This window comes from Pipistrellus hanaki (genome assembly GCF_964339955.1).
Source record: "Pipistrellus hanaki genome assembly, chromosome: 6".
In the NCBI taxonomy this organism is placed as follows: domain Eukaryota; kingdom Metazoa; phylum Chordata; class Mammalia; order Chiroptera; family Vespertilionidae; genus Pipistrellus; species Pipistrellus hanaki.
In genome coordinates this window covers 69,343,873-69,371,862 of record NC_140508.1, presented here as the reverse complement: position 1 = coordinate 69,371,862, position 27,990 = coordinate 69,343,873, and the positions used below count along the sequence as shown (strand labels likewise).

General features: G+C 42.8%; 1 protein-coding gene across 22 annotated transcripts in view; it reads right to left on the bottom strand.

Annotated features, from left to right (window-relative positions):
- DTNA (dystrobrevin alpha) overlaps positions 1-27,990 on the bottom strand; it is a gene marked incomplete at its 5' end in the record, with an annotated part of 293,426 nt that overhangs the window by 107,068 nt on the left and 158,368 nt on the right. For 21 of the 22 annotated variants that reach the window (XR_014795374.1, XR_014795375.1, XM_084888339.1 and 18 more), the window contains one exon: positions 3,179-3,246. Coding sequence is in view for 20 of the 22 variants with exons in the window: in XM_084888339.1 (XP_084744465.1) it covers positions 3,179-3,245 (67 nt within the window). Of the gene's footprint in view, positions 1-3,178; positions 3,247-27,990 lie in introns of those variants that run through there. The other variant, XM_084888346.1, reaches the window with a different exon arrangement.

The following is a 27,990-nucleotide window of genomic DNA, read 5'->3' as shown; positions in this document are numbered from 1 at the left end:
ATTTTTCTGTTCTTGGCCTTTGTAAAGCCGATATGCCTTAACGTTCCCCTAAGCTTGACTAAACGTTAGTCAGGCTTCTTCCTGACTCTAGGCCTCTGACCTCCCTTTTCTTAGAGCATTTTATGTAGAAAACTTTCCATTGTAAATTCTTTATCTGCCCCACTGAGACATAAATCTCCTGGTTTCTGGCCAGTTGTATAGCCCAGAAATATCCTTCCTAAGGACCTGGGAGCCATCCCTTTGAAATGTAATCACTGAAGGAACTCTCCCAATCCCTGCCAGAGGGGAGGAACCCAACTTCCTAATTGTGAAAATTAGCAAACACAATTGACCAACTTCTGCCCTAGCAGGTGTGGCTCAGTGGGTAGAGCATTAGCTCAAAGACTGAAGGGTCCCGGGTTTGATTCCGGTACCTCAGTTATAGTCCTGATACTGTTTCTCTGTCTCCCCCCCTCCACTCTTCCTGAAAAATATCATTGGGTAAAGATTAACAAACAAACAAAAAATTAAAATTAATAACCTTTAGTACTTTTATATTAGCTCATCCCAGGCCTCAATAACCCTCCATTCCTTCCAGTGAATTTGAGTTCAAGCTCTCTCCCTTGTTGCAACAGTCTTAAATAAATTCTTCCTGGCTTTCTTAACTCCTTCACATGCAATTTTTCTTTGACAATTGTAATTTCCAAAACAAAGATCTTTTAGGCACTTTCTTTTGCTGTTTTTAAAAATTATGTCTAGATAATACTTATTTGGCTAGACTTCCAAGTTCCTCATCTTTGTTAGCTCCTTCTCTAGACATCAGAATTATTAGAAGTAGTTACTTTCCAATCTCATCAGTTTTCTTTGATAATAGTTTTGTTTTTTTTGTTGTCTTTTTTTGGTGTCTTGCTTATAGAGCTGAGGTGACCCACATATTTTTCAACTATTAAACACATTCTCAGTGAGACAACCTTTCTCGTTTGTATGATAGTCTACCTATCAAAATCAATTCCTCCAATTGTTTTATCTGGCAGAATCCTACTTATTGTGGACATGTCCTACTTGTTGATATAAACATGATGCTCACTAATGGATTGTTAAGACCAGAGGTGTTTATCTGTTTTGGGCCAACATCTGAGTCTATTATTTAGCATATTCAAGGAAGAAAGATGCATATTTGTATGACTTTTAAAACCACTCATTAATCAGTAGAACTCAGAATATGATTAATAAAGCACATGACAACCCTAAGAAGTTTCTATAAAAGATAAAGCTACAATTTGGAAAATAAATGCACAATATTCCTAAGTCTCCCTAACTTGAAAAATTTAGAACTCTTTCTTTGGCTATAAAACTTATGCTGATCTTTCTTTGAGTTGGACAACTTTAACTCAAAAGTATGTGTGACATATGCATTTTTCTGTACGAGGTGCTGCACCAGGAATAAGGTATTTTAAAAATCATTAAATAATCACACATTTATAATTCTTACAGTGTCTTTGCCAATAAAGCATGTACTGTAACAATAAATTTAAACATTTCCCCTAAGACTTTACTGTTGTTGTTGTTTTTTGTCGTTAAATATTAAATTTTAAAAAAATTTGTGTCAAAACACTGGCCCATGATGTACCCGGCTCTTGCCTTTTTAGTCTAAAAACCTGTGATATGAGAGGATATCTGTGCTGCCTGATATTTTGTTTAGATGGGCAGGCAGTAGTGAGGTTCCTTGCCCTGTTAGATTTGTACCAATAAGGTCATAAGTCCAGGTGACCAGCCATGCCAGAATGAAGACATAGTACCAAACATGGCCTAGCAAATTGGGAGGCCATGGTAGAAACACTCACAGGCACTTCAGACATGTTTCTAAAAGTGGAAAAAGCAAGGAGCACAGCTGAGATTCCCCATATCAATTTTAATTTTCTTTCCTTTGTGTTAGTTCCAACACTGTCTTGGTGTCACCCAATTATTGGGAAATGATAAAGGGAAATATGAATCTTATTATCCGGGACTTTCTTTTATCTGCTGTGACCCTCATTCTTGACAATCAGTTCCAATCTTCAGTAGAAACTTAATTTTTGTCTACTGCCTTTTCAGGGAAAAAGGCTTACCACTCACTTCTGTTCATCCTCATTCCTTATGCGGGGAGAAAAGAGATAAAAAGACAATAAGAGGATTGTACTTTTCTCTTTATAACATTTCATTTGAGATGTGTGCTTTCCTCCCAATGTCAGGTTCTTCCTTATGAATAGGAAACATGGTCTACAAGGGAGACATTACAGACTACAACCATATATATATATATATATATATATATATATATATATATATATATATATATATATATATATATATATATATATACATATATATATATATATATACCAATGGCCTATATTTAATGGGTTCTCCACTTGAGTCAGTCTTGGCTTGGTTTCCCTCTATAGCAGGTGCCCTCGGGGGCTCTTAAAAAAAATTTTTTTTTTAAATTGATTTCAGAGATGAAGGGAGAGTTAGAAACATCAGTGATGAGAAACACTGACCGGCTTCCTTCTGCACACCCCACACCAAGGATTGACCCCGAAACCCAGGCATGTGCCCTGACCAGGAATTGAACCATGACCTCCTGATTCATAGATCGATGCTCAATTACTGAGCCATGCTGGCTGGGCGTGTGGGTTCTTTTTAACTTTTCATCTTCTTAGAGACTGGGACAGATCCTTCCCTACTGCATGAAGTCTAAATGACAGCGTATAGTTTGGTCCAGTAATCACACAGGATTCCTCTTTCCCATAGAAACATAAGCCATCGTTCAGTAGATGAGACATTCAATGATTCATTTCACAAATGTTATCAGTGCCTATAACATGCTGGACACTGACACAGTATAGACAGATGAACCCAGACTTTAAAGTTTAGTGGAACTGTTAAATGCCAACACTAAATAGTGTTTCCAAAGGGCTGTGTATGTGTGTGTATATATACACTTAGGTCCATGAAACTTTTCCTTCATATAAAATACAGAGTGTAGTAACACATTGTGATATTTCACTAATTTAACTTTTCCCTTATAGAAGGCAAAAATTCCCAGTTACATTTTATGCCAAGAAATTTGGGATTTTAAATAAAAGTACCCAAGTCACATAATTTCATGTATATTCAGTGGACACTGTAGGGGCTTCCTTTAAAGTTCTGTACTTACTCATCTCTGCAAACAGCTGTCTTCTTTCTGCCATGGTATTTCCTCTTTTCCCACTATCTTCAATCATTCTACGAGACAAAATGGGTACAGTGGGTATTATCCTCCTGCTAATGAGGCCAACGGCCATTTCTACAGAAACACACTTGCCGCGGTTATGCCACAAACACAGAGACAAACTAACACTGTGTATTTCAAAAGTATAGTTTTACTTTCACTAACTTAAATTGCTGTGCATATTTCTGCATATATAATGTTGCTATTTTTGTTTGACTTTTTATTTTCTAATACAAAAAATATCTACAGCAGAAAATGATCTTGTGTTCTGACTAAATACAATCCTATCCAGTCTGTTAGGTGATACACTTTTACGCATAGAGATTCTAATTTTGGGAATTCCTATGAAGAAGATCAAGCAGATATAATGCATCTCATTCAACAAATGAGAGTCTGGTGAACTTAGTGAAGTGAATGGCGTAGGCGTTCGGGCTCCGAGACCAGTATTCCTTTTACCACATTCTGCTGCAGATTGTCCCTGGTGTGCCCAGAACCTCCGTTTAGAAACAGGTGATTTTCTAAATGTTCACCTCTAAGTTGAGTGTTTGGAACTTGCCACTGTTTTCCTGTGCATAATTTCATGTAAGGTGGTTAGGTTCACATCTCTCTACTTAAATAACCATACTATCTTTAAAAAATCCTAGGAGTTAAAACAGAGAATGAAAAAAACTACAAAAAAAAATTAAAATTTTACTTGAGGAAAGAGAAAAAGTTAATGGAAATGTTCTTTAGTCTGGCAGAAGGCTTGGGCTAAATATTAAGGATTTTACAGGTTGATGGAGGTGATTTTTAAAATTATATCTAATTAAACTTTAAAAAATTAAAGCCTCATCTCTCATGTACACATACGCCTATACATTTATACTGATCCCATTATGCTTTGATTCTTGGGCACAGCAGATCATTGTGCCCAATTTTCCATGGACCCTGCTCCTTCTCAATATGGGTCTCTGTCCATCCTATTTATTATACTTATTTTTGATTTGGTTGCCCCCTTCCTGTGCTTAGGTAACTTGCAGTTACCCTTCAGGTGTCAATTTAGATGTATCTTCCTCTGAAATCCCTCCTAATTCTGTGATTGGCTGGGTTTATGCTGTTCCTCTGAGCCTTCATAGTCCTCAATGCTGAGCTTAACAAACCTTTATTGATATCTTCTATACTCCAGACATTGAACAAAGCTCTGGGTATAACACAGTATCAGGTCACAGCTCCCGCCCTCACTGTGCTTCCTCTCTGGCGGGGAACACCCAAACGCATATAAACAACAAATGCACAACGAGGTCATTAAAGCTGTAGAAGTGGCAAGAAAGGTATGTGACTTCGAGAGAATTTGATTACCTTGGGGCTAAAGTGAACGAAACCACTTGCAAAAGACTGCTCCAAGGGTGAGGGTGCTAGTTTCTCTGAAAAGGGCATCAAAGGAGAAGTGACTCTGGTCAGTTTTAAAGGCCGAATAGGAATTTTCCAGGTAGAGAAGGGTGAAGGAAGGACTCGGGAAAAAGCATGGCACTTTGAAAAGTGTGTGGGGTGCACTTGGCGATCGGGGCTAGCTTGGCATTGCTGGGTGCAGTGCGCATGGAGATGCTGGAGTGGTGAGCAGGCATCGGAGCCAGAGAACCTTGGTCATGTCCAGACAGTCAGAGCTTTGCTCAGGGGTGCCGGGAGCCATCCAAGGTGTGAGTAGGCATTGATGTGCACAGATTTAGATTCTGTCAAGATTACTGCACTTCGGTCACAGTAAAGGAAAGTGCAGGAGAGACTGGGCCGGCAGGACAGGGCATGATTACATGATTAAGGGACTGGTCCAGTCAGCTGGACACTTCTGTGATGAGGGAGTGACAATATTCCGTTTTAAGCTAAAGGACTGATTTGAGCGATTTGGGACATATTCAACAGCACACACACGATGATTGGCAGGTCACAGGGAAGAGCAGAGAGGGCCTGAGCCTTTGCCTCCCCACAGCATTTCACACAGAGCAGGAGACCCTCAGAGGCCCTCGTGGCGATAATGAGCTGGTAGGAGGTGAGGCTCCCTAAGTTACTTGGCCCCAGCCTCATCGTTAAAACAGGGCTGCCAGCGAGACAGGGGAGTCCCCCTCTCTGCCCTTGCATTTGGGGGAGGGATGAAACGACAGAGTAGAACAGCGTGGGAATCAGCGAGATACAAAGAACGAGTCTAAATGTAGGTCACGGGCTGTTGGAATAAATGTGAGCTGTATTTTGGAACAGGGAGAATACGCTCACGTTGAAATAGCCCATCCTGGAGCCACTTCCTTCCCACTTCCTTCCCATCTCTAACCCACCATCACTCACAGCATACATCTCTCTGACATGGCACAGGAGACATTTTAAAGGGAGGAGCTTACCCCAGTGGTATCTTACATTTCTGTGGGTTTCCCCAGACTATAACGTACAAATCTGCGTTTGCCTGGAGCCCCGCGAGGAGGAAGGGGAGAGACTCTTCCCAGCTTAGAGCTGAGGAACTTGAGACTCAGGCAGGCAGCACGGCCATAACACACACTGTATTCTCTGGCCGAGCCAGAAATGGAGTCCTTTCTATTTTTTGCTCTTAATTTTAAAATTCTGAAGCCAGCATGGATTCTAATCACCAGTCGTCGTGTTCCAGCTGCCACTGTTCAATACAAATAAGATCCTCCTGAAGCTGGTAACGCAGTTGGTAGACGCTGGCGACTCAGGCCAGCAGGAGAATGGGGAGGGAGGTCCAAGCTCTCTCAGATTCCCCCGAGCGATGCCTCTGTCTGCTTCTGGGTGGATCCTCCTGTTTTAAAACACTGCTACCCTGGAAATGGCCATGGTGAGTAAATAATCCCAGCACCCAGATGGATGTCACGCCAGACACATGCCATCACACAACTCGCACACCGATTCACACACAGGCCGGCGGTGCTTTAGAGCCTGCAGTTCAGCGAACAGCTAGGACTCGCAGACCTTGTGTGTGCAGCGTGACGAGGCCATGCCCTGGCTTTCTGTTCCCCGTGTGGCTCCCGGCCCGTGACAAGGAGATGCTGGGTCAGCGATCGCCAATGCCGCCCACTTCCCGGAGTGAACCTGCGCAGTGAAGGCCACACCTAGAGCCTCGCCTCCTCTGGTTGATCTACGGGTGGCACAGAAACACCCGCTCCATTGCTGCTCATGAAAGAGGCCTCTGCTGTGACTCCCTCAGATTTACATCCAGTCCTGGTCTTCTTGGGCAGTAGAATAAAAAGTGTTCCGCGCTCTTTCCCATAATGGCATTTGCTTCCACTTCCTCGTCCTTGATGGAGAGGAAGCAGAGGATGCTGCCTCTAAGATCAGTGGCTGTGATGCCTCTCTGCCTTTGCCTTTTCTTGGAGAGTCATCTTCTCCTCTTGGAACTGGGCCTGGTTTGGGGGGGCCAGGGGCATGCGCACACTGTTCCAGTGTAACAACCAGCTGGATGTGGACCTGATCTTCCCTGGACAATATCTGCTGTCGGCGGTGGCTGCCAGCACACCAGCCTGGAGAAAGGATCAAAACGCAAACAGCGGGTGCACTGGATCAGGGGTTGGAGCCCAGCAGAAGGGCCCAGGGTGGGGTGGACACCAGGTGATTGGGGACATGGGGAGAAAAGAGAAGGAGCAATTGTAATACTCTCAACAATAAAGATAAAAGTACCATAGGTGTTTCTGATGCCCATCCAGGTTTGAGCTGGAAATATGATACTAGTTGAATTTGACCATGAACTTAACTGTCCATTAAAGTTGTAATTTTTATTTTGCTTTATAATACGTTTCTCTAGCTTGTAAGACACACTATCAAATCTACTTTGAGCTGAAGGAGAAGGTAATTGCTTCTTTGGGGAATGTGAATACAGACATATATGCATACTTTAATATGGGTATCTAATGAGGTGAACTTTTAAGAAATAGAAAATGCCATTGAAAAGGAGAAAACCACCTTCCTTCTGAGAAGAGGTACTCTCAGTGGCACTTTCCCACGGGGAAGGAGCCTGCTGTTCTGGGGTAAGTGTGTGTGCCCGACGTTTAAGGACGTTCCGTTTTGTTTGTTTCATTTGATTTCATTGGGCTTACAGAGGATGGCTCCTGCTCAAGAGCAGCTGGTAACCCACCCCTCTCCCCCTTCCTATTGGGAAGGCATGAAAGATGGCAGAGCAAGGTGGGAGCTGCTTGGCATGGGGAGAGCGGAGCTCTTGGAAGGAAGATGATCAAAATTGGAAGATGATCAAAACGGGGGACCCTGCCGAAGAGCCTGATCAAAGGGACCCCAAGGGCCCCAGGGTGACGGCCATAAGGAGGGGTGGTCTGTACTGCTGCCTCCAGCACTGCATTGGGACCCAAGTCTTTTTAGAGAATCATGTTTTTTCTATCTAATATGAGGTGCCTTTGGGAAAGTGTGTGTATGTGTGTGCATGTGTGTGTGTGTGTGTGTGTGTGTGTGTACTTACATCCGTATTTCTCAAGAGCAATAATTTGGGGTATAGGCCCTCTTGCTCAGGCAGAATTATGGCTGACCTTGCCACTGGGCAAGTCTTCCCTGCCCTCCCGCTGGGATTGCCCAGTTCTTAACTTTTTAAGGAGGGTGTTAGGAAGTGACTGCTTTTCAATATTTTGGAGCTTTCTTGGTTTAGTGTAAGATGTCACTGTTCACACACATAGGTTTATTCTTTTTCCTTGTTACATATCTAACAAATGAAAAAAAGTAAGTGAAAAAAAGTCTCTAATTAGAAGACTATTTTTTTTTTTACTGATCTTGCAATAATACAACTCCAAACTTTGTAATTGAACTTTTAAGCCCCACTTATCTCATTACATTGAGATCATAATATATATGCACAAACATTTATAAAAGTAAAATAGATCAGTAAACTTTAAAGATCGCAATTCTTGTTGGTGTGCTCAGTGGTTAGAGCACTGGCCTGAGCACCACCAAAGGGTCTCGGGTTCCATTTCTGGTCAAGCGCATGCACCTGGGTTGCTCTCTGTCTCCAGGTTGGGGTGCATGTGGGAGGAAATCAATCCAGTGTCTACCTCACATCAACGGTCTTCTTTCTTTCTCCCCACTCTCTCCCCCACTTCCACTCTCTCTCTGAAAAAGCAATGGAAAAAATATCCTGGGGTGAGGATTAACAACAACAACAAAAAGATAGTGGTTCCAATTTTTTTCCAAGTGAGTTAGATTTAGCTTCTCAGTGCATGGCTGTGACGAGACAGAATGTATTAGCTGATTAAGCAAAGCAGTGCTATCTAACCTACCGCTTCTTTTTAAGGTTTAGGCCCTTTTAATGGTTTGATAAAAGGTATCAAAATGTCCATGGCCATGGACGCCTACACAAGTAAAGGAATTCTGGTTCTTCGCGTGGGCTGGTTTAGGAGAAGGAGGCCAGGATTCAGTGAGACTCAAAGGTAGCTTTATTTCATAGCAGCACCAACTCTCAGCGAAAGGCCACCAGTTCCAATGGGAGCACCTACAGAGCAACTGCCCAGGGAGAGGCTACGAAGGCTGGGGGTGGCCCCATAAAGTCTGGAAAGCAGGACAGATGTCCAGGCGGAGCAGTGCTGATGGGAGAAGGCAGCGATGGGCTCCTCACGTGGTAGAAGCCAGAATACCCGGATATACAAACTCAACATTCATGTGTCAGACAGCGTCTCTCTTCCGGAAAATCCAGTGCTTTACCCGTGGCTGGTGTGCCTCCCAGCACCTGAAGGATTCTCTCATGGGCTAATGGCTATCTCAGCCTCTGGGAGTGTGACCCCCACGAGGAAAACTGGGAAAAAGAGAGTGAGAATAAAAGTATAGGACAGAGCATTGAGAATCAAGATGCATTCCAGGGAGGTCTGCATGCTTTAACAGTTCCATATTTTTCAGTTTTTAGAGTCGGGAGTGCTGAGTTCAGAGAGGGTGGGAAAGGGAAAGGCAGTATACCGTTTTCTGAGATAAAACAAGAAAATCTGATGTTTTATTGGATAAGAATAATAATAAGAATAATAATTATTATTTAAACAATTTAAAACAATTGCCATTTAAAAAAAGCTTACTATGTTCCAAGTACCATGCAGAAGGTTTTTCATTATGTTTTCATAAAAACACCATAATGCTGGTATTATTATTTCCATTTTACTGATGCAGAAACCAAGCTTTGGAGAACTAAGTAATGGCTCAAGCACCTCTTAAGAAAGATCAACGTGGCATCGTGTGAAGTAAGACTCATGGGAACTGCTCTTTTTCCCTGCAGATAGTGATGGTAGGACATTGCCAACACATATGCACACTGAATTGGGCTAAGGCATGAGATAAGCATGAGAAGATGCTCAGGGGAGTGAGGCAGGATGGAGTGAATGAGTTATGCATTGCCACACTTTCGTTAAGGGATCGAACCCACCACCTTGGTGTATCAGGATGATGCTCTATAACCCAGTGGTAGGCAAACTGGCTCTCGAGCAGCGGTTTGCTGCTCAGTTTGCCAACTACTGACCTAGACTCTCAATTCCAATAATTACAGGCTGTTGTTGTTCCTTGTGATTAAGCCCCTATCCCAGTGGTCAGCAAACTCAGTAGTCAACAGAGCCGCAGTTTGCCGACCACTGCTCTAACCAACTGAGCTACCTTGCCAGGGCCTGCGAGTCAGAAGGTGCCTATAACCTCTGCACTCCCCCCTCATTTTCTCCTCTCCTCTTTCTATTTTATCCACTCTCTCCGATCCAGCCTTCCCTTCTTGTGCTTCATTTTCTTTCCTAAACTCAGTTCTTTTATTCATTGTCTTCATTTCTATGTGCATTGGGGAGTTTGATGCAAACCATCAAAACCAACAGTTCTTAGCTTGAGAAATAAAAACCAGGCAAGTATAGTGGGAAAAGGAAAAATAGAGTTATGATGAAAAAACTCTAAGGATCTAATTAAAGTACAGCAGGGTGAGTGTATTTTAAACTGGAAATTTGCTAAGAGAATAAATCTTAAGTTTTCACCAAAAGTAAAAAGAAATTAAACAATTAGGCAATGGCTGGGTAGCTTAGTTGGTTAGAGCATCATCCTGATACACCAAGGTTGTGGGTTCGATCCCTGGTCAGGGCACATACAAGAAGCAACCAATGAATGCATAAATAAGTGGAAACAAATCAATGTTTCCCTCTTTCAAATCAATTTAAAAAAGGTAATTGTGACTTGATTGTGAGAGTTATTTCACAATGTATAGGTATATTAAAACATTACTAGTATGTTGTACACTTCCAATATATTACAATTTTATTTGTCAATTGTACCCCCCAAAAAGCTAGAAAAATTAATTTTATGCCCTTAAAATGCAAATTTCTCTGAGAGAATTAGAAATGTCACCTCAGAGCAATTAATTTAGTTGCTTCCTTTTTAATGCCTGCTTGTGATAAACAGCGTGAGGGCATGGCGATGTTCATTGACTGGGAAAAGGAAATACCATGGCTCTTGAGTGCTTCCCGGGAGGTCAGAGTTGGTGGCTCCAGAGGCCACATGAGGAAACTGTCTTTTGAGATGAGAGAGATGGGAGAGCAAATGGTGGAAGAGGGCTAAGGTAGGTAGGTACAAAGGTATCATCATGGCTGTTACGATGTAGTCATGGATTCAGAACCCATAACTAAGTGTAAGATGACAGAGGTGTCCAAACGCAGTCTATGAAAAGATCATAGGGGACATTTACTAAATTTAATTAAAAAATCTTCTTTCCCTACTAATTCTTCTAGATGTCTCTGAAAATTTATTTGTGCCAGAAAAAAAAATACTTTTAAAGGGTAAAGAATTCTAGATTGCCAAAAGAGCTATTTTGTTCTCATTTAAAATGAGGACTGAAGGAAATCTAAACTTAACCACTTTTCAATCTAGTTTACTGTGTCAGTAAAAAAGTAGAATAGAGGTCAACCCAGAGCTAAATATTAATTAATGTCATGCTATTTTTTCCTCTTTTCTCACTCATACTCTCTCTACGGAGACTATCTAAGGCCAATGTTATATACAACAACACAGAAATCAGCAATGACTTTGTAGGGATCCTGAGGATGGCTATCAGTGCAAGCATAGCCAAGTGTATGGAGTTAATGCATGCACATGCCAAGATTAACTAGGCCACCTGGAAAAGAAGCAGGCAGAGTGGATGAGCAGCCACAAGTTTACTGCAAGATCCCCAGCAGTAAACAATAGCATTTTGCTCATCGTGGTCCTTTCCTGAGACAAGTGTTGACTAGTGTGACGGGAGGACTGAGTAGAAAGAGAAGAAACAGAGGCAGCCCTTATTTCTTGCCTCTGGATCTGTTTGAATTATCAGGCTCTTTATTATGGCCCTTCGACTGAAGAGATTTTTTGTCTGGAATTAAGGAATGACCAGAAGAAGCCTCTGTTTCTTGAGAGAGCCATGGTTCTAAGTTGGTGGCTGCCAAGAATTTGATGGGGAAGAATAGCTGGCAGGAATGCGCCTCCTTTTCCAGCCTTGAACCTTTCAGGCCGTCTGAACCACCCTGCTGAGGCAGAGGCATGGGTGGGACTAAGAGACTCATTCATTGGTGATGGCCACAATAACAGTTACCATTAACCAAGTGCTTACCGAGTGTGGGTAGGCTCTGAACTAAGCATTTTACATAAAGCATCCTATTTATTTCTTACCCTAACTCTGAGATGGGCAATTTTATACTAATCTGTTTTTCAGATGAGGAAGCCAAGGCTGATGAGGTAGAGAGAATGATGCCCCCCCCCCAAGGATGCCCACATACGGACGTAACCTAAGGGTCCATTAAAACATGAATGGATAAAGAAGTGGTGCATATGTTGACTGTAATACGATTCGGCCGTAAAACAGAAGAAAATCTTGCCTCTGCAACAACATGGATGGACCTAGAGGGTATTGTGCTGAGGAAGGCAAGTCAGACAGAGAAAGCAAATGCCAGATGATTTCACGTATATGTGGAATCTAAAAACAAAATACATGAACAAGCAGAACAGAAATAGACTCAAAGATATAGGAACATTTTGACAGTTGCCAGATAAAAAGGGCGTTGTGGGGCTGGGTGAAAAAGGTGGAGGGATTTATAACAAATTGGTAGTTATAGAATAGTCATGAGGATGTCAAGTACACCATAGGGAACATAGCTAATACTACTGTAATAACAACGTATGGTGTCATAGGGGTACTAGATTTACTGGGGTGATCACTTTGTAAGTTATATAAATGTCTAGTCATGGGGTTGTGTACTTGAAACTGATATAATATTGTATGTCAAGTGTAATTTTAAACTAAAAGTATTTAAAAAATATTTCCATTTATTAAAATATGAGGTCATACATATGACCATCACAATAGAACAATAATTGGAATCCCAATCTACCACATATCAATAATCATCTGGATGAGACAATACTCTGCTTGTAATAGATATATTATTCTAAATCAAGAGTATGTAGCTAACCAAAGGATATGGAAACATGGTTCCTGCTACTGTAAACTTTACAACCCCAAAAGCCAGTACCACAATAAATTACATTAACCCAATTAAAACATCACATGCTTTTATTGCTATATTATTCTTACAATAATATAAAGGATGAAGTGATACATACAATACAATTATGTAGAAAACAGACCTGCCCAGAAAACAAAGCTAATTTTTGAATCATAATGCCCCAAGTTAATGCTTGTAAATGGAATAATACACACACACACACACACACACACACACACACACACACACTGTGCTTCTCTGACTCATGATGCCTATACTTCAAGCTACCCCAGCTTCACAGACGCACCACTAGAAGTAGTCACAGTGACGCAAAGAACTGTGGCACTTGAACAAAGCATTCTCAGACAAACAGTATTGACAGCGCAACGAACACTCTCTTGAGATTGTAAGAGTCCCTCTGGCGATGCATCCTATGTGTCCACTCTGTGAGTCTAAGGAGGCTGGAAGTCAGTGGTCCGGACTTATGCTTCACTGTCTATACTTATGGAAGCAGAGTCCCTGGAGCTCGTAAGAACATCGCGCAGGATGATAGCAGCAGGCTCAGTGTCCCAGGCTGAACAAACAGTTCTTTCTTAACAAAGGCTTTTGCCGAGGGGCACTCAGGCCATTTCCTGATGGTGCTGGGCACACAGACACACCCTCCCTTTCACTGTCATATTCAAGGCACCAGAGCAATGGTGCATTTAATAGCATCTTAGTGACTTCAAAGACTTAATTAGCCTAAACTACTACCTGGAAATAATTAGGCCCTGAGAGAAATAACTGCTAAAAACTGTTTTATAAAAGCTCCACAAAGCCGTTGAAAGGGATGCTGGGACTTAGGAAGTTTGTAATATGTGACCAACGGTTACTCTTTGAGCTCATGGAATACAAAGCCGTCCTTTTCAGCTCTGAGCTGTGACGTTACTAGGCCTGATGTGTCTCTTTATGGTTACATAAAGTCAGGCCACTTCAAATAAAAACCAGAGCCCTTATAGCATTTCAGGGGGCAATCAACAATCGTGTGTAAGTAAAGGAGGCAGAACTAGAAGGTCCTCATCATTACTTTCCTATTGGCAATATGTGTCTGTGCTACCAGTTCCCAGCTTGGTGGTGTCTCTTGATGAGAACAATGATGCTCAGGAGTCAAGGGGTAGGTCCAAGGCTGCACAGCGAAGTAGCAAAGGCAGGATCCATATCAATAAAAGTGTAATATGCTAAATACACCGGACAGCCGAACAACCTTCCAGACATCCTTCTGGTCGTCCTTCTGGATGACCTTCCAGACGAAGCCAGGGCTGCTAGGACCAAGGCAAACTGCTGCAGCTGTGAGGGCTGAGCCCCTTGCATGGATTTCGTGCATTGGGCCTCTAGTCAGAATATAAGTTTTCTGGGTCGTGGCTAAGAGATGTTTTTTGGTCTACCATAGTGCCTCCACAGATCCTTGCCACTATTTGTCTATTTGGCTTCATAGATCAATATCTGTGAGCCAGTCCCTCTGCTGTAAAAATTCTCTAAAGAACTCCTTTCAAGAATATGCGGTGTCAGGGATGGAAAAGGGGATGAAGAATGAGAGCCTTGCAGTTCACAAGTGATTGTCATAATCACAAGGGCCCACGGAAGTTCTTTGAAGCAAGCAAGTCATTGTCCGGTGGCACCATATGCCGGGGAATGTTTTAAACTTGAGATATTGTTCTCCAAGCTAATGAGCCTTTGCAACAACAGATTCTTTTAAAGTTGGTGTGCCTTTGCTCACTCAAACTTTAGGATTATGGAGGTACATAGGTAGAGACTATTTGTAATAGTGAAGGACAGAAAGAAAAGTGGACCTCTCACCTCCAAACAAAAAGAAAAAAAAAAGGTAATTTTTCATTTTGAAATATGCCCCCTATACATGGCGAACGTGTTTATTTTTTGGTGCATGCATTTTTTGTGTTTATTATGGAAGCAGTGTCCTTGGTCCTCATGAGAACATAGCACAGGGTGATAGCAGCAGGCTCAGAGTGCACCAGAGGTCCTGGTGCACGGATTTGTGCGCATTGAAAGGAAATTAATTGGAAGAAATATTTTAATATTGCTATTTGCCCTTTCTCTATAGTAGAAGTGTCAACCAAGTTCACGATCGTCAATGTCAGATCAAAACACAAGCATGAGGTTGGCACCAGCGAGAGCTTTATATGTATCATGCATGCAGGAGTCAACGTTTATTTTTAAATTGCCAGTGTGCATCATATGTACTGGCCAGTTGGTCAGTCGGACAGCTATAGGGTAGGTCCCTTAGCCTTTTATATATATATACTAGAAGACTGGTGCATGAAATTTGTGCATGGGTAGAGTCTGCAGGCCTGACCAGCGATCAGGGCTGATCTGTGGGGTGACTGGCAGGGCTATCAGGTGGGCCCCTGATGGCACCTGCCTTGGCTGGCCTGGTGCCACCTGCTCGCTGGCTCTGCCCCTCCTCTCCCCTCCCCCCCCCCCCCCCACTGCCACCGGTTGGGGCCAGAGGGCTGAGGGCAGCTCCTGCATTGAGCGTCTGCCCCCTGGTGGTGAGTGCATGTCATAGTGACCAGTCATATTAGGGTTTTATTATATAGGATAGATAGGGCTTGCTTTTATCCTAATCATACACCATCGGAATCAGGTGCATTTTAGTTTTGAAGTGCAAGCTAATGATGGAAACTTTCTTTAGCTTTCCACTCAAAACCTCCATGAACATCCTGGTCCATGGCTCTGGGTGCTCACAACCAGGCCCTCCCAGGACTGATAACTCTCACTGGGCTCCAGTATGCTCTCCCCTCCCCCTAGAGGGGAGGGGAGAGCATACTTATCAGATCAGCATTTCTTACGGCCAAATGCTCTCCTCTCACAGACATAGAGGACTCCTCCCCGACAGGGAAGAGGTTCCTCATGTCAGCACCGCAGGTAGGAGGATGGGGTAAAGAGGCCAAGTAAGAGAGACCAGGAGCAAGAGGTGAACACTCAACTCTAAAGGCTTAGCCTGGTTGACTTGGCCTTCTGCGTTTTTAGTAAACTGTGTGTTTTGAACGGCAAACCACCAGTATGAATACCTTGTTTTGAAAGAAACCAAAACACGACATTGTTTAAGTTCTGATCCTCCTCACTGGTGGAGCCTGTGCTGTGTGTGCTTTCCTTGGGCTGGATGGTGTGCTTCTATTGCTGCAGCTTGTAATTGCAATGCTGCCTGTGGTAATGAGGCTCTCACGGGACCGTGAGAAAAGCGTTCCATGGAGCCACGTGTGGGAGAGTGTGGTGTGGCAGGATGTATTTGGGTAGAAATACAAGACTGCCCCTGGGTTTTCAATTTCCCATTTCCATCAATGGAAAAAATCAATCTTGTCTTCATCAAGGACAAACCGAAGGCCCGTGTCCAGAGTTTCTGTTTCCTATGAAAGCTTAGTCCTGTGGAGCCCATGGGTCTGCTGACGGCCCCGGTGGCTGCTACACCCACATGGCTGTGTGCGTTCCCTGGAATTATATTATCGCAGGAGCTTTTTCAAAATAACCAATCAACTTCCCAAGCTTTCCTGGGCCCACCTTCCAACCTGCACCTCCCCCTGCACCATTTTGACATCTATTGGCATGCTCTTACCTTCCCCTGCTCCTCACCACCCCCACCGCACACAGAGTAGGGAAGGGAGGGGTGTTAATCCTTGGGAGGCAATGCTGTGATCCCTGAGGTGTGCGAAGCAGTAGCTTCCTGGTGAAACAATATCCGATTCCCTTTGCTTTCTTCCTAATTGATATCTAGCTACCTACGCTTACAACCTGAGCTAGTTTAGTAGCCATGCTTGCTGTGTTCAATAGCCCCTGTCATCATCTATGTTGCGTTTTATAGAATGGAAGTAATGCAGGAGGGACTTCCCAGTGTCTTTAATTCAAAGTCCCAAATCCTTACTGTAGCTTTGCAGGTCCCGAGCAATCTGGCTCACAGGTTCATCAGCTCTCTGTTCACTCACTGCACTCCAGTGACACACGTCTGCCCATGGCTTCACCTGGAACATTCTCTTTCCTGTTCCCCATGAATATAATATCCCAATCCTCTCCGCTCCGAACCTGGCCAGCTCCCCTTAGCGCCACTCCCCCAGGGCAGCCTTCCCTAATTTTTCTAATCCATTCTAGTTATCTGCTTTCATCACACCCTCATAATTTACTTTTATAACCGTTATCACAATTATAGTCATAAAATACTTCATTAAATTTTTTTTTTTGGGGGGGTGTCTTATCCATCGTAAGACTGTCAGTTTCACTGGATGCATGCACCGTCTCAACAATGCTCATTGGCAGATTTCTCTGCACAGGAGTTAGATAATGCCAACAGTAATTACAGAATGTTACTCTGACAGTAAGTACACGGGATAAACTAGAGCTGGGGAGAGACTAAAATGTTTTGAAAGATTTGGCCTGGAAGGGCTGGCAGTGGACCTCACAGACAGAGAGCTAGACCCCCAAACTGGAGGGCTTCCTCTCTAAGCAGCCGGCCTTCGGCTGTATATCCTGTCATGATGGAGATGGCTCCAATGTTGCTAAAATAAACGACTTAGAAATCTATCACTTTTACTATAATAGCTTCAAATATATATATATATATATAAAAGAATTGGGGAGATATAGTCAACAAGAATATACTATCTTGGAAGTAATTAAAATTTGACTTTGGGTGAAGTTTCATGATTATTTCACAAAATAATTTGCACAATTATATGTTGTTTTAAATTTTAAACTGTATGCAGTTTGTGAATGTGAACTTAGATAACAATACACACACATATATATGTATATGTATATGTATATGTACAATTTAACTCAAACTCCCTAATAAAAGTTACCTAGTGCTTTCTTTGATGATTGAAATAGTCTTTTTCTTCATAAAAATGTACAGTCCTTTCAAGTAAGCCTCAAATGGCCAATTTTGGATAACTCTGAATATTTTAAAAGTAGGTAGATATCCTTTGGATACTTAATATTTTCATAATACAGCTGTTTAAAAATGAATAAAAATTAATTTTTACTTCTCTCTAGTTTTGAATGGAGCAAATTTCTTCCTGAGCCACAGAAGATGAGATGTGTTGGCTGGTGGCACCATATGCCTTTTGAGAAAACGGAGGGTGTATGACAGAGTTGGAAGATCAAATTATACAAGGAACAAGTAGAGAACCATTCCCTAGATCTCATCATTTCTAGAGTCAGGCTATTTTTAATTTTTCAAAATTCACAATTTTCCATCACTATTTTCAAACAGAACCTATACTCAACTTGGTTGACCCATTATGTTTTTGGCTAAAATGTGCTATGAACATTTGTCAAAAGCTCATAATGTCACTGTTATTGTAAATGCACAATTCTGAGTGGACCAAGGACATGTGGGCAAATATATTTCAATACCTAGAAGTTCAAAATATTTAAATGAAGCCCAAAATGACAGAATACTGGCCCCTTTACAAAACTGACTCCATCCTGTCTCCGTCCAGCCTAGTGGACTTAGGATCTGGAATTTAGTTCCGTGTGTACAATCTTTCATTATTCTCTCCTTATCTGTCACTCTTAAGATCCACGACAAATGGCTCTGGAGAGCAATTTAATTCTCCATTTGGTGACAACCGCATCCTATAAAACCAATGGGATAGGATGCACATTTTTAAATGTTTTGCCTGGGTGAATGTATTCATATTTATTATGACTCATATATAATTTATTCGAAAAATGTCAGTCTCCTACAGATTTCAGAACTGAAATATATAATCCATGGAGATAAATGATAAGTAGTGCATGCACACATATGTGCAGTATGCAAATACTAATTAGGGAAAGTGACATTTTAGAATTTAATGTGGTTTTGCTCTCTTATGATTATAACTTTTATCAGTGCTAACAGTCTACAGCTACAGTACTACATCGTAAGAGTTTATGAGCCTTCTCCATGTGAGGGCATAGAACCAGACTTTCCAACTCCCTGGCATAGCTGTTTGTTAGGTTCATTTGCTGCAAGTAAAATTAACACTGAATATTGAACACTATTTCCCAATTGATTTCAAGTTTTAATTGAAAAATAAGTTCCAGAATTGGTAAGGTCATCGGAAGTAATCTCTGGGGGTGGGTAAAACCCTGTATGATGTAATGAAAGGTGGCAGAGGTGAAGATGAGAAGGAGGCTAGTTTCTTATGCACATTTTAGTGCCTTTATGTGAGCAGTACCTCTTAAAAGTTAGGCCCAGACCATATGCCTCATATGGTTGGCAAGTAGAATGACAGTGTGATGGAACACAAAGCAAAGCAATGAAGTGACGCAATGTATTTTTAAGAGCTATACTAATTGATAATAATGATAATGACAAAGTCAACTGAAAAATATTCAACTTAATTTATAATGCCCTATTCTTTTCTTTGTATATGATGCTCACCCACCCACTTACATCCCATGTTCTCAAAGTGCCTAGCATGTAAGATTGCCAGAGATAACCAATAAAAAATATATAATTTTTACTTGCATTAGGTCTCAAATATTGCATAGAACATACTTCCACTAAAAAATTATTATTTATCTAAAATTAAACTTTATACTTTTTCTGATTTTTATTTTGCCACAGAATCTTTTCTTCAAATTAATTCCTCAACTGGAGCCACGGGGCTAAAACACGTGGTTGTTGGGCAGGGGCAGGAGGGCTGAACCCAGCCCTCCCGGGGGCCTTCCCTCGCTGCTGTCTGAAATCTATTTCCTTGTCTCAGGCCACAGAGGTAAACCCGGTGTCTGTGCTTGGGAATGTGCTGTCACTGCACACCCAGGCAACTCCACAGGACAGGAATGCGTTCCAGTCCTAAGGTTACTCCATAAGCTTCATGACAGCACGTTTTCCTGTTCAGAAACTGCTATAACATTAAAGTGAGATTATTAGGTGACAGGCCGCTAAAAGTCAAATTATCTGCCACGGAAAAATATTAAGGGGGGGGGGGCAGGGAACGACCCAAACATTTCAAAGAAATTATGTGTAAAAGAAATTTTTCTGGAATGGTCTGTTAACTTACTAATCATGGGTTGCTAGTGAGACCATGTGGAAGTAGGCAAACAAATATTTTGTCCTTTTTCAGCTTTGGGGAGAATGATAAACCCAAGAAGAATAGGTAGGAGACTCATCTGGTGGGGAGAGCAGAAAATCCACAGGGACAAAGAATCAACGCAGGAATTGAGGGTCTGCTAATCTTTCCAAACCCCTAGGCAGCTCACCACATCCCGAGAACATTTATGTGCGTTCATTCTCCCTCAGCTGCCCTGTCACTCCTTCCTGTAACTTACTAATTCTAAGGAAAGAGAAGAACACTCCACACCTATCTCTGTTCATTCAATCATCTATTCATCAATGCCATAAAGAGCAAAATATGTGAGCCAGGCACCGTCTGAGGCATGGGTGGCACAGTGATACACAAGAAAGAGTTTCTGCTCCAGAGAACTGATGGCCGAATGGGAAAACAGACATTAAAAGGTGATTGCAGAAATAATGGATGAAATTATGAGAAGTGATACTCACAGAAGTCCAGTTACTGCAAACACTGGCTACCTAATACAGAATCATCTTCATCATAGTTTGTTATGCGTTTACTATGTGCAAAGTATTTTACATCCCTTACTGCTAAAACTCAAACAAATCTTAGAAAGGAACAAGGCTTGTATTATTAGTACTTTTTTTTTTTTTTTGAAAGATAATGGAAAACTTTTTTTTCTATGTATGACGTTGACTGTCTTCCGAGGAGACCATTGGATGGATATATTTGAACGTGAAGGTTTGGAACAAGAACAGAAGAGCTAAATTTCTCTGCAGAGCAAGAGGGAAAATATTTGTCCTTTCCATGAAAGGATCTGGAAGCAAGTGTCAAGAGCGGGGGGAAAAAGAAAAAAAGAGAAGTATGAGAGATTTCTGGAGAGATGAAGAAAACCGTGTGCCCTTCCTGCTCCCAGTCCTTGCCAACCCCAGACCTTCAGTGAAGTTCCTAGCCATGTCAGTGGGGGTGGATCCTTTGGTGGACACTGGAGAAGGGCAGAGTTTCACTTGTGATCTCATAGGGGGAAATGGGAACACAGTTTGCATAACAGAGACAAAGGAATAATAGGTTAAGGCAGTGGTCCTATCAACAGTACAACGATTGGAATTTATTTTGGGAGCCAAATTTTTTAAACTTAAACTTCTTCCAACGCTACTTCTTCAAAGTAGACTCGCCCAGGCCATGGTATTTTGTGGAAGAGCCAAACTCAAGGGGCCAAATCTGACGTGGGTTTACAGGAACTTTATCTGATTCCCCAGGGGTGGGGAAGTCCCAGCTGACCAGTGGATTAACCAAACGAGAGCATGTGGACTCAGAGAGGCCCCCGATTTGGCTAGGGCCCGAGCATTCCATGCTGACATAGCTCTGGCTCCTGGGTCTGTATGCTTCCTCATTTGCCAAGTTTTCTCAGTTCTGTCAGGAAGGGCACCAGGGACCACGGGCAATACTCTCCCCGTCTATGGCTCTGGGAGAAACTGGCCGCACACCAGGCAGGACACTGGTGGCCGCTCTCCTTCAGAGTCCCCAGTAATCGTGTGGCTTTTCTGCTCCAAGGTCAAAGCGCTTTCACTTATTTCTCAATGTATGGAATTTACATCTCCTGAAGGAAGAACTACGTAAGTTGTGCTAACTAAATCTCAAGGGGTGGTTTTTGTTTGTTTGTTTGTTTGTTTTACTACGAATGACTCCTCAGCAGCTCCTTCCCAGGCATGACCTCCCATGCGCAGCCAGGGGGAGGCCTGCCTGTGCCGTGCGGTGTGTGGACAGACTTCAAGAGCAGCGCACACGTCTGCGGGCTCCGGAGAGAACACTGGGGACATCGTGTCCTGGGTCAGGCAGATGCCAGCATTTATTTTTGGAATTGTTTCTTGGATGTGGAGGGATGAGTGTTTTTTTTTGTTTGTTTTTTTTTCTTTCTTTCTTTCATACAGAACCGAGGACAGGAAACAGGGAGGTTGAAGGAGGTCTGAAAGCTCTACCTAAACTCATCTAACCTATCAGCGGGTAGAGTAAGCCCTCGGCAGGTGCAGATAAAGCAGGTGCCTTTCAGATTGTCTGCTTTGGTGGGGAAACTACCACATCCATAAAGACCATCATTCGGTGCCGTTTATATATCTCCACCTTGAAGTTCCCTTCTCCTGTCTTTTCTTTGTGTCCTCATTTAGATTATGTTTACTTTTATATCTTTGAGAGTACCTAGCATGCTGTTGAAAATACACATTTTTGGATATTTTTGTTTCTAAAAATTTATTTTTCTGGTGAAAGGATTATAGATGTCCCCCCCCCACCTTTTCCCCATTGACCCCCTCCATCCTGCACCTCCCTCCCCTTTCCCAGGCCCTCACCACCCTATGGTCTGTGTACATGGGTTGTGCATATATGCATATAAATTCTTTGGTTGATCTCTTCCTACCCCCAACACTCCATTGCCTTCCTTCTGAGATTCATCAGTCTGTCCCATGCTTCTGTGTCTCTGGGTCCATTTTGTTCGCCAGTTTATTCTGCTTATTAGATTCCACCTATGAGTGAGATCATGTGATGCTTGTCTTTCTCTGCTTGGCTTGTGTCACTCAGCATCCTACTCTCCAGGACCCCCCATGCTGTCTCAAAGGGTAAGGGATCCTTCTTTTTTTACGGCTGCATAGTACTCCACGGTGTAAATGTACCACAGCTTTTGTATCCACTCATCTGCTGATGGGCACCTGGGCTGTTTGAATACTGATATGAAATATGCTTCCACTTCCTCAAAAAAGCTTAAGAATTTCAGTGCAAGATATTTTAATGTATTTGAATGCTCCACCAGATTTTACGTATGGAAATACCCAGCGTCTCACCTCGGGCACATGCTCTGCCAGACTGCCCTCCTGGCCAGCATTTCCCACGCAGCGTTCTCAGGGGAGACAGAGCCACGGGCCACCTGGTGCTAGCTTGGCAGGAGGTCAAAGGTCACTTTGCCCCTCGCCCTTTTGCAGGCGTGGAAACGCACCTTTCTCCACCCGGATGGCAGAGGAGGCAGCAATGGGAGCCATTGCTCGAGGAGGGAGGTGTGCGCTGGTGCTCGAGGTCCCTCAGGGCAGACCCCTCACTGCCATGAGCTCTCTACGCGCTTCTGCAAGTACGTTGTCCTCCGTCAGCCTCCTTCTTGGAAATGTCCTTCTTGGAAATGTCACTCCGTAGGAAATTACTTTGTGTGATTCCGCGAGGACGGATGAGGTACGTCTGTCAGCTGTCTGACATTGTACCTAGTAGTTTCTGTAACTGGATCTGTCATGCTGTCCTTCCATCATCCCTGTCTTCCTCTTCTCCCGTAGCCACACCTGCGGGCTGGCTGTCTTCAGAGACAGAGGCGGACATCAGAATCAGGCCTGGGGTGGGAGCATCCTGTCCCCCTGGCCACAGTGAGCACTCGGAGCTGCGCACACGGCCTCCGGCCTTTGCCTCTTACTGGCTGGGATCTTGTCTAAGTTACCAAGAAAATGTCCCTGCTGGGGATGCGAAGGGGATCTGTGTGTGATCTGGGCAGTGGGTGGCTGTCCTACCTGCCAGCCCCCACCCCTGAGCCAGAGAGCCACAGTCGTGGTTATGCGGCTGAGCAGGACTCACTGGGTGCAAAGCTGAGCAGAAGCAAGCCATGGGGTCGGCCTCTGAGCCTCCAGATCTAAAGTCTGAAGCCAAGTGCATGGGGGCTCTTTTTATTTACCTAAGGAGAGTCCCCCTTTTCACATGCACGTTCACGATGGCTTTATGTGTGATCCTAAAAACCTGGAGACAACCCCAGTGTCCATCCACAAGTGAATAAATTATAAATAATGCAATAAAATAAACATACTGATACATGCAACATGAATGAACCTGAAAATATCGAAAGTGAAAAAAGTAGACAAAAAGAGTATCATGAATGATTCCATTTATAAAGAACTCCAGGCAATGCAGAGTAATCTGTAGTGTCCAGAAGCAGAGCTGAGGCTGCTTGGGAAAGGGGGAGGGTTGGGAGGAGGGCTGCATTACTAAGGGGCCTGCTGGCGGGGGGCTGCATTACTTAGGGGCCTGAGGAACATTGGGGATGATGGAAATTTTGCCATTTTGCTTCTAGAGATGGTTTAAAGGGTATGCACATTGTGCCAACACTTGTTAATTGGTATACTTTAAACAAAGTGTAGTTCACTGTTAATTATATGCCCTAAAGCTGTTTTCAACATTCCCCAATATTTCCTTCTAATTCTTACGTCTTTATTCATTATAAGTATCAAAGTATTAAAGTATTAAGTATTATTATAAGTCTAATCTAGTTGGAATTACTTTGTAGTGTGAGGACCTTTTCCTTCCCAATATGGTTTGCTTTACTGCATAACAATAATAATCTCCCCTATAATAGATCAACCGAAGGACTTGTATAAATGCATATAAGTACAACCAATGGACATAAAACTATGGGGAGGGAGGGGATGTGTGGGAGGGAGGGAGGGGGGCAATAAAAAAAAAAATCAAGAAAATATGTAAAAAATAAATAAATAAATAAATAAATAAATTAAAAAAAAATAAATAAATAAAAAAATAAAATGAAAAAAAAAAAAAAAAAATAATAATCTCCCCTAGAGATATGTACTGCTTCTCTAGGACATATTAGCATATATGCTAGCATCTGTACATACTCCATGGTTGAGTCTCTAGCAACACCCTCTTTAATTATAATTCAACTTAATTATAATTCAACTTAATTTTAATTACAGCTTTATCATTTACTTAATAGCTGGTAAGAAAAGCTTTTTTTTTTTAAAATTAATATTATTTTCTTGCCTAACTTTAATCCTAAGCAAGAGTCTCAGGTCTTAGCTTTACTGTCAGAAGAGAATATTTAAATCCAAAGGATTATTTTAATGTAATTTTATTTTATTTATTTTAAATACAATGTTAAATACCAAAGATAATAAATGTTGCAATTCAAAAGGGCTTTTTTTTTTTTTTTTTTTTTTTACATTAAAAAAAAAAGTATTCGCAAAAAGAAGGCCAAAGAACGTCAGTTTAGCTAAACTGGAAAAATCTGCGGCTGACGATCTCATGCTCTGGCTTTGTTTCTCATGGTTCTCACAGAGCTTGGTATCTCAAGTGGACAAGAAAGAGGGCTAAACTGAAGAACAGTGTGGGGCAAAGGAGGGCTGTAAAGAGGACAGTTTGTAAATATGAAGGCCAGACACACACCTCTGAATGGCATTGCATTGGCAAGATAAACTGACACATACTGTTTGGGGGTTGTGTGAATATGGGAGGAGGTAGCTTGGGGGCTCATAATAGTTTCCTTTTATTGGTTTTACATGGGCGTAAAGTGCCTGCTTTTTTGTCTTTTTATGTTAGCCACTTGAGTTATTTTAAATCTGCTCATTTAGATGTCAGAGGTTAGGTTAATTTCTTAAATTAAAAAAAAAAAGCACAACCTACTTCATATTTTTTTCACATTAGTTTCCCACATTAGGAATTGTAATTGCTGACTATTCTCTTCTACTCCAAATAATCAGGCAGTTAACACGTATTAAATACCTACTGTGTACAGAAACTACCTTGCTCTTCACAAAAAATGAGGATTTAATCGGAATAATCTAAGCAAATGCGAGTGCTCTTTGTTTGTAATAGCAGTTTTCCAAAGCCAAATGGCGGTCACTGAGGAGTTTTACTTTTGAAGATGAGAGGGGCTTTGAGCAAAGCAGCAGGTGCGAGTGAATCAGTAAATGAAACTCTATGCTTTGCTTGCTGACTCAGTGCCTCTAAGAAATTGAGTGAGCTTGATTTTCCTCTTCGTTACCAAGGGAGTGATAATATCATCTTCCTTGAATTATTTTAATATAATGTAATCCAAATACTTTGCAAAAGTTAAGTCACAATACAAATGTTAGTTTATTATCCTTTATAATAAAAGGCTAATATGCAAATCGACTGAATGGCGGAAGGACTGGTTGCTATGACGCACACTGATCTCAATGCAGGAGGCAGATGCTCAATGCAGGAGCTGCCCCTTGGTGGTCAGTGTGCTCCTACAGAGGGAGCATTGCTCAGCCAGAAGCCAGGCTCACAGCTGCAGAGGCGGTGGTGGGAGCCTCTCCCCCCTCCGCTGCAGTGCTAAGGATGTCCGACTAACATTGGGGAGCGGGCCTATGCCGTCAGTCGGGCATCCCCTGAGAGCTCCTGGACTTCATGAGAGGGTGCAGGCTGGGCTAGGGGGACCCCTTCCCAGTGCATGAATTTTATGCACCAGGCCTCTCGTGGTTAATAAAAGCCTCTCCAGATAAGCACACATAATATTTGCAGAGATGACTTTGGAGACCTTGTGAGTGACTAACTTTATCAACATATTGCCGAATAGTTAAAAGACACTATCTCCTAAGCTCATGGAGAGGTAGTCATCTCAGTTGGGGGTGACATAGCAGAGTAAAAATGTCTGGAGAGAGATTTTCCCACAGCATTTCTCCCCAGGAACAGAGTGGTGGGAGGTCTGCTGGTCTTCTTCTTTGTCCTCTGACAGGGGCAGTCACCTGGCACATGCACCCAATGACATCATTAGCTGAAGCAATCCGAAGTCACCAATGAAGACAAAGGGAGCTATCAGAGTGATAGATGCAGACGATGGGGCAGCTGCTGGTCGCCCAGGCTTGAAGCTCACTTTGCCCCCTCTCCTAGATCCCTCTAGAGTCCTCACATTCCTGCTGCCCTAATCCAGGGTGTCCCCAAATCTCCTCTACTTGGTCTGTTGCTTATCTCTCAAACACACCCCACGGTAGTACCATTCTCTCCAGGAATTCCAGCGCATCAGAGCTATTGTTCTTGCACTGCTTGTATCCAGAATGTTTAAGTTTTTATTTTATTTTATTATTCTGCATCTGTTGACATTCTTAATTCAGTTGGATTGCAAGTCACCTAATATGCCATAACATTCTTTCTGTACAGAAGGTACAATCCACCTACCTCCCAACTAATCCATGTCATAGGGAAAAGATCAGAACCCACATGTGTACCTGACTTTGCTCTAAGACTTTGGCCAGGTTCTGTCTGGAACCTTCCATGAAACCTTGAGAATTCTGCTACCAATCCCTCCCTTTAAATCTGGCCTGATTCCCCTTCCTGGCTGCCAACCTGTCACTAGCTCCCTTAGGTTGTGCAAATGTCAGAGCATTTAATTCCTAGCAAGACCACAATGAATGAATTGATATACTATTCAAATACCCATCCAGGAAAGGGAATATGCTTGCTCTCATAATAGTGTCATTAGCAGTGTCATTCTTTGGCAAAAGGTCAGAGCTACGTAGATGTGTACATGGAACATTTCTATGAAGCACATTCTTAGAGATGAAAACTTCAAAGGTGCCAAACTGATTGATAGTATTGGGTGAAAAAGGAATTACAATGGGCATGCTCCTAAAAAAAAGCTGTACTCAAAACTTACATAAGAAAAACCCAAAGCTGCCCTAAAAATCTTACTGTTTCTGAGCAGTGCTAGGCAAAAGGACATAAATACCAGAACACCTTCTAAATCTCATTACACAATAATAATTGCTAACATCTTACTAAATGTCAGGTACTTTATAAACATCATCTCTTGACGTATAATAGACTTTCCATGGAGTGAGAGTAGGCTAGCTTAGTGGTTGAGCCTCACTAACTATGGCTCTCTCTCTTATTAACTACTAGGGTCCAGTGCATGAATTCATGCACCTTGAAAGGAACTGTGGGCTGTGAGGCTGCGGTGGGCACAGGGGCTGGTCTCGGCCCATCCTCTGCACCCCAGCCTGGCCCCTCTCGCCTCGGCCCCTGTTCCCCTGTTTGCTGGCAGCCCCGTTCCCACTGCTGCCACTCCCACGCACTGACTGCGTCACCCCGCTTGCACTCATTGACAGCGTGGAGTGCTTGGGGCTGGCACCAGCAGTGGGTGTGAGCAGGGTTGGCACATCAGCAGGTGTGAGTAGTGGCTGCTGCCCCAATTAACCCTCAGGAGCAGGGGGAGGTGGAGAAGCCCTCAGGGGTGATCGGGGCCAGCAAGTGCTGCTCGTACTTGCTGATGGCGCCAAGCGATCGGGACGGGCACCAGAAGTTGGCAGTGGGTGCGAGCTGTGGCTCCAGCACCAGCAGCAGGTGTGAGTGCCAGGTGGGACCGTGGAGTGCGGGAGCAAAGAATTTCCTAACCACCAGAAGCTTGCCCTGATGACAGCAACTGGCACCCCGTCATGGTCTGGCACTTCTGCTCACCTGCTCTACCATCCTGCCA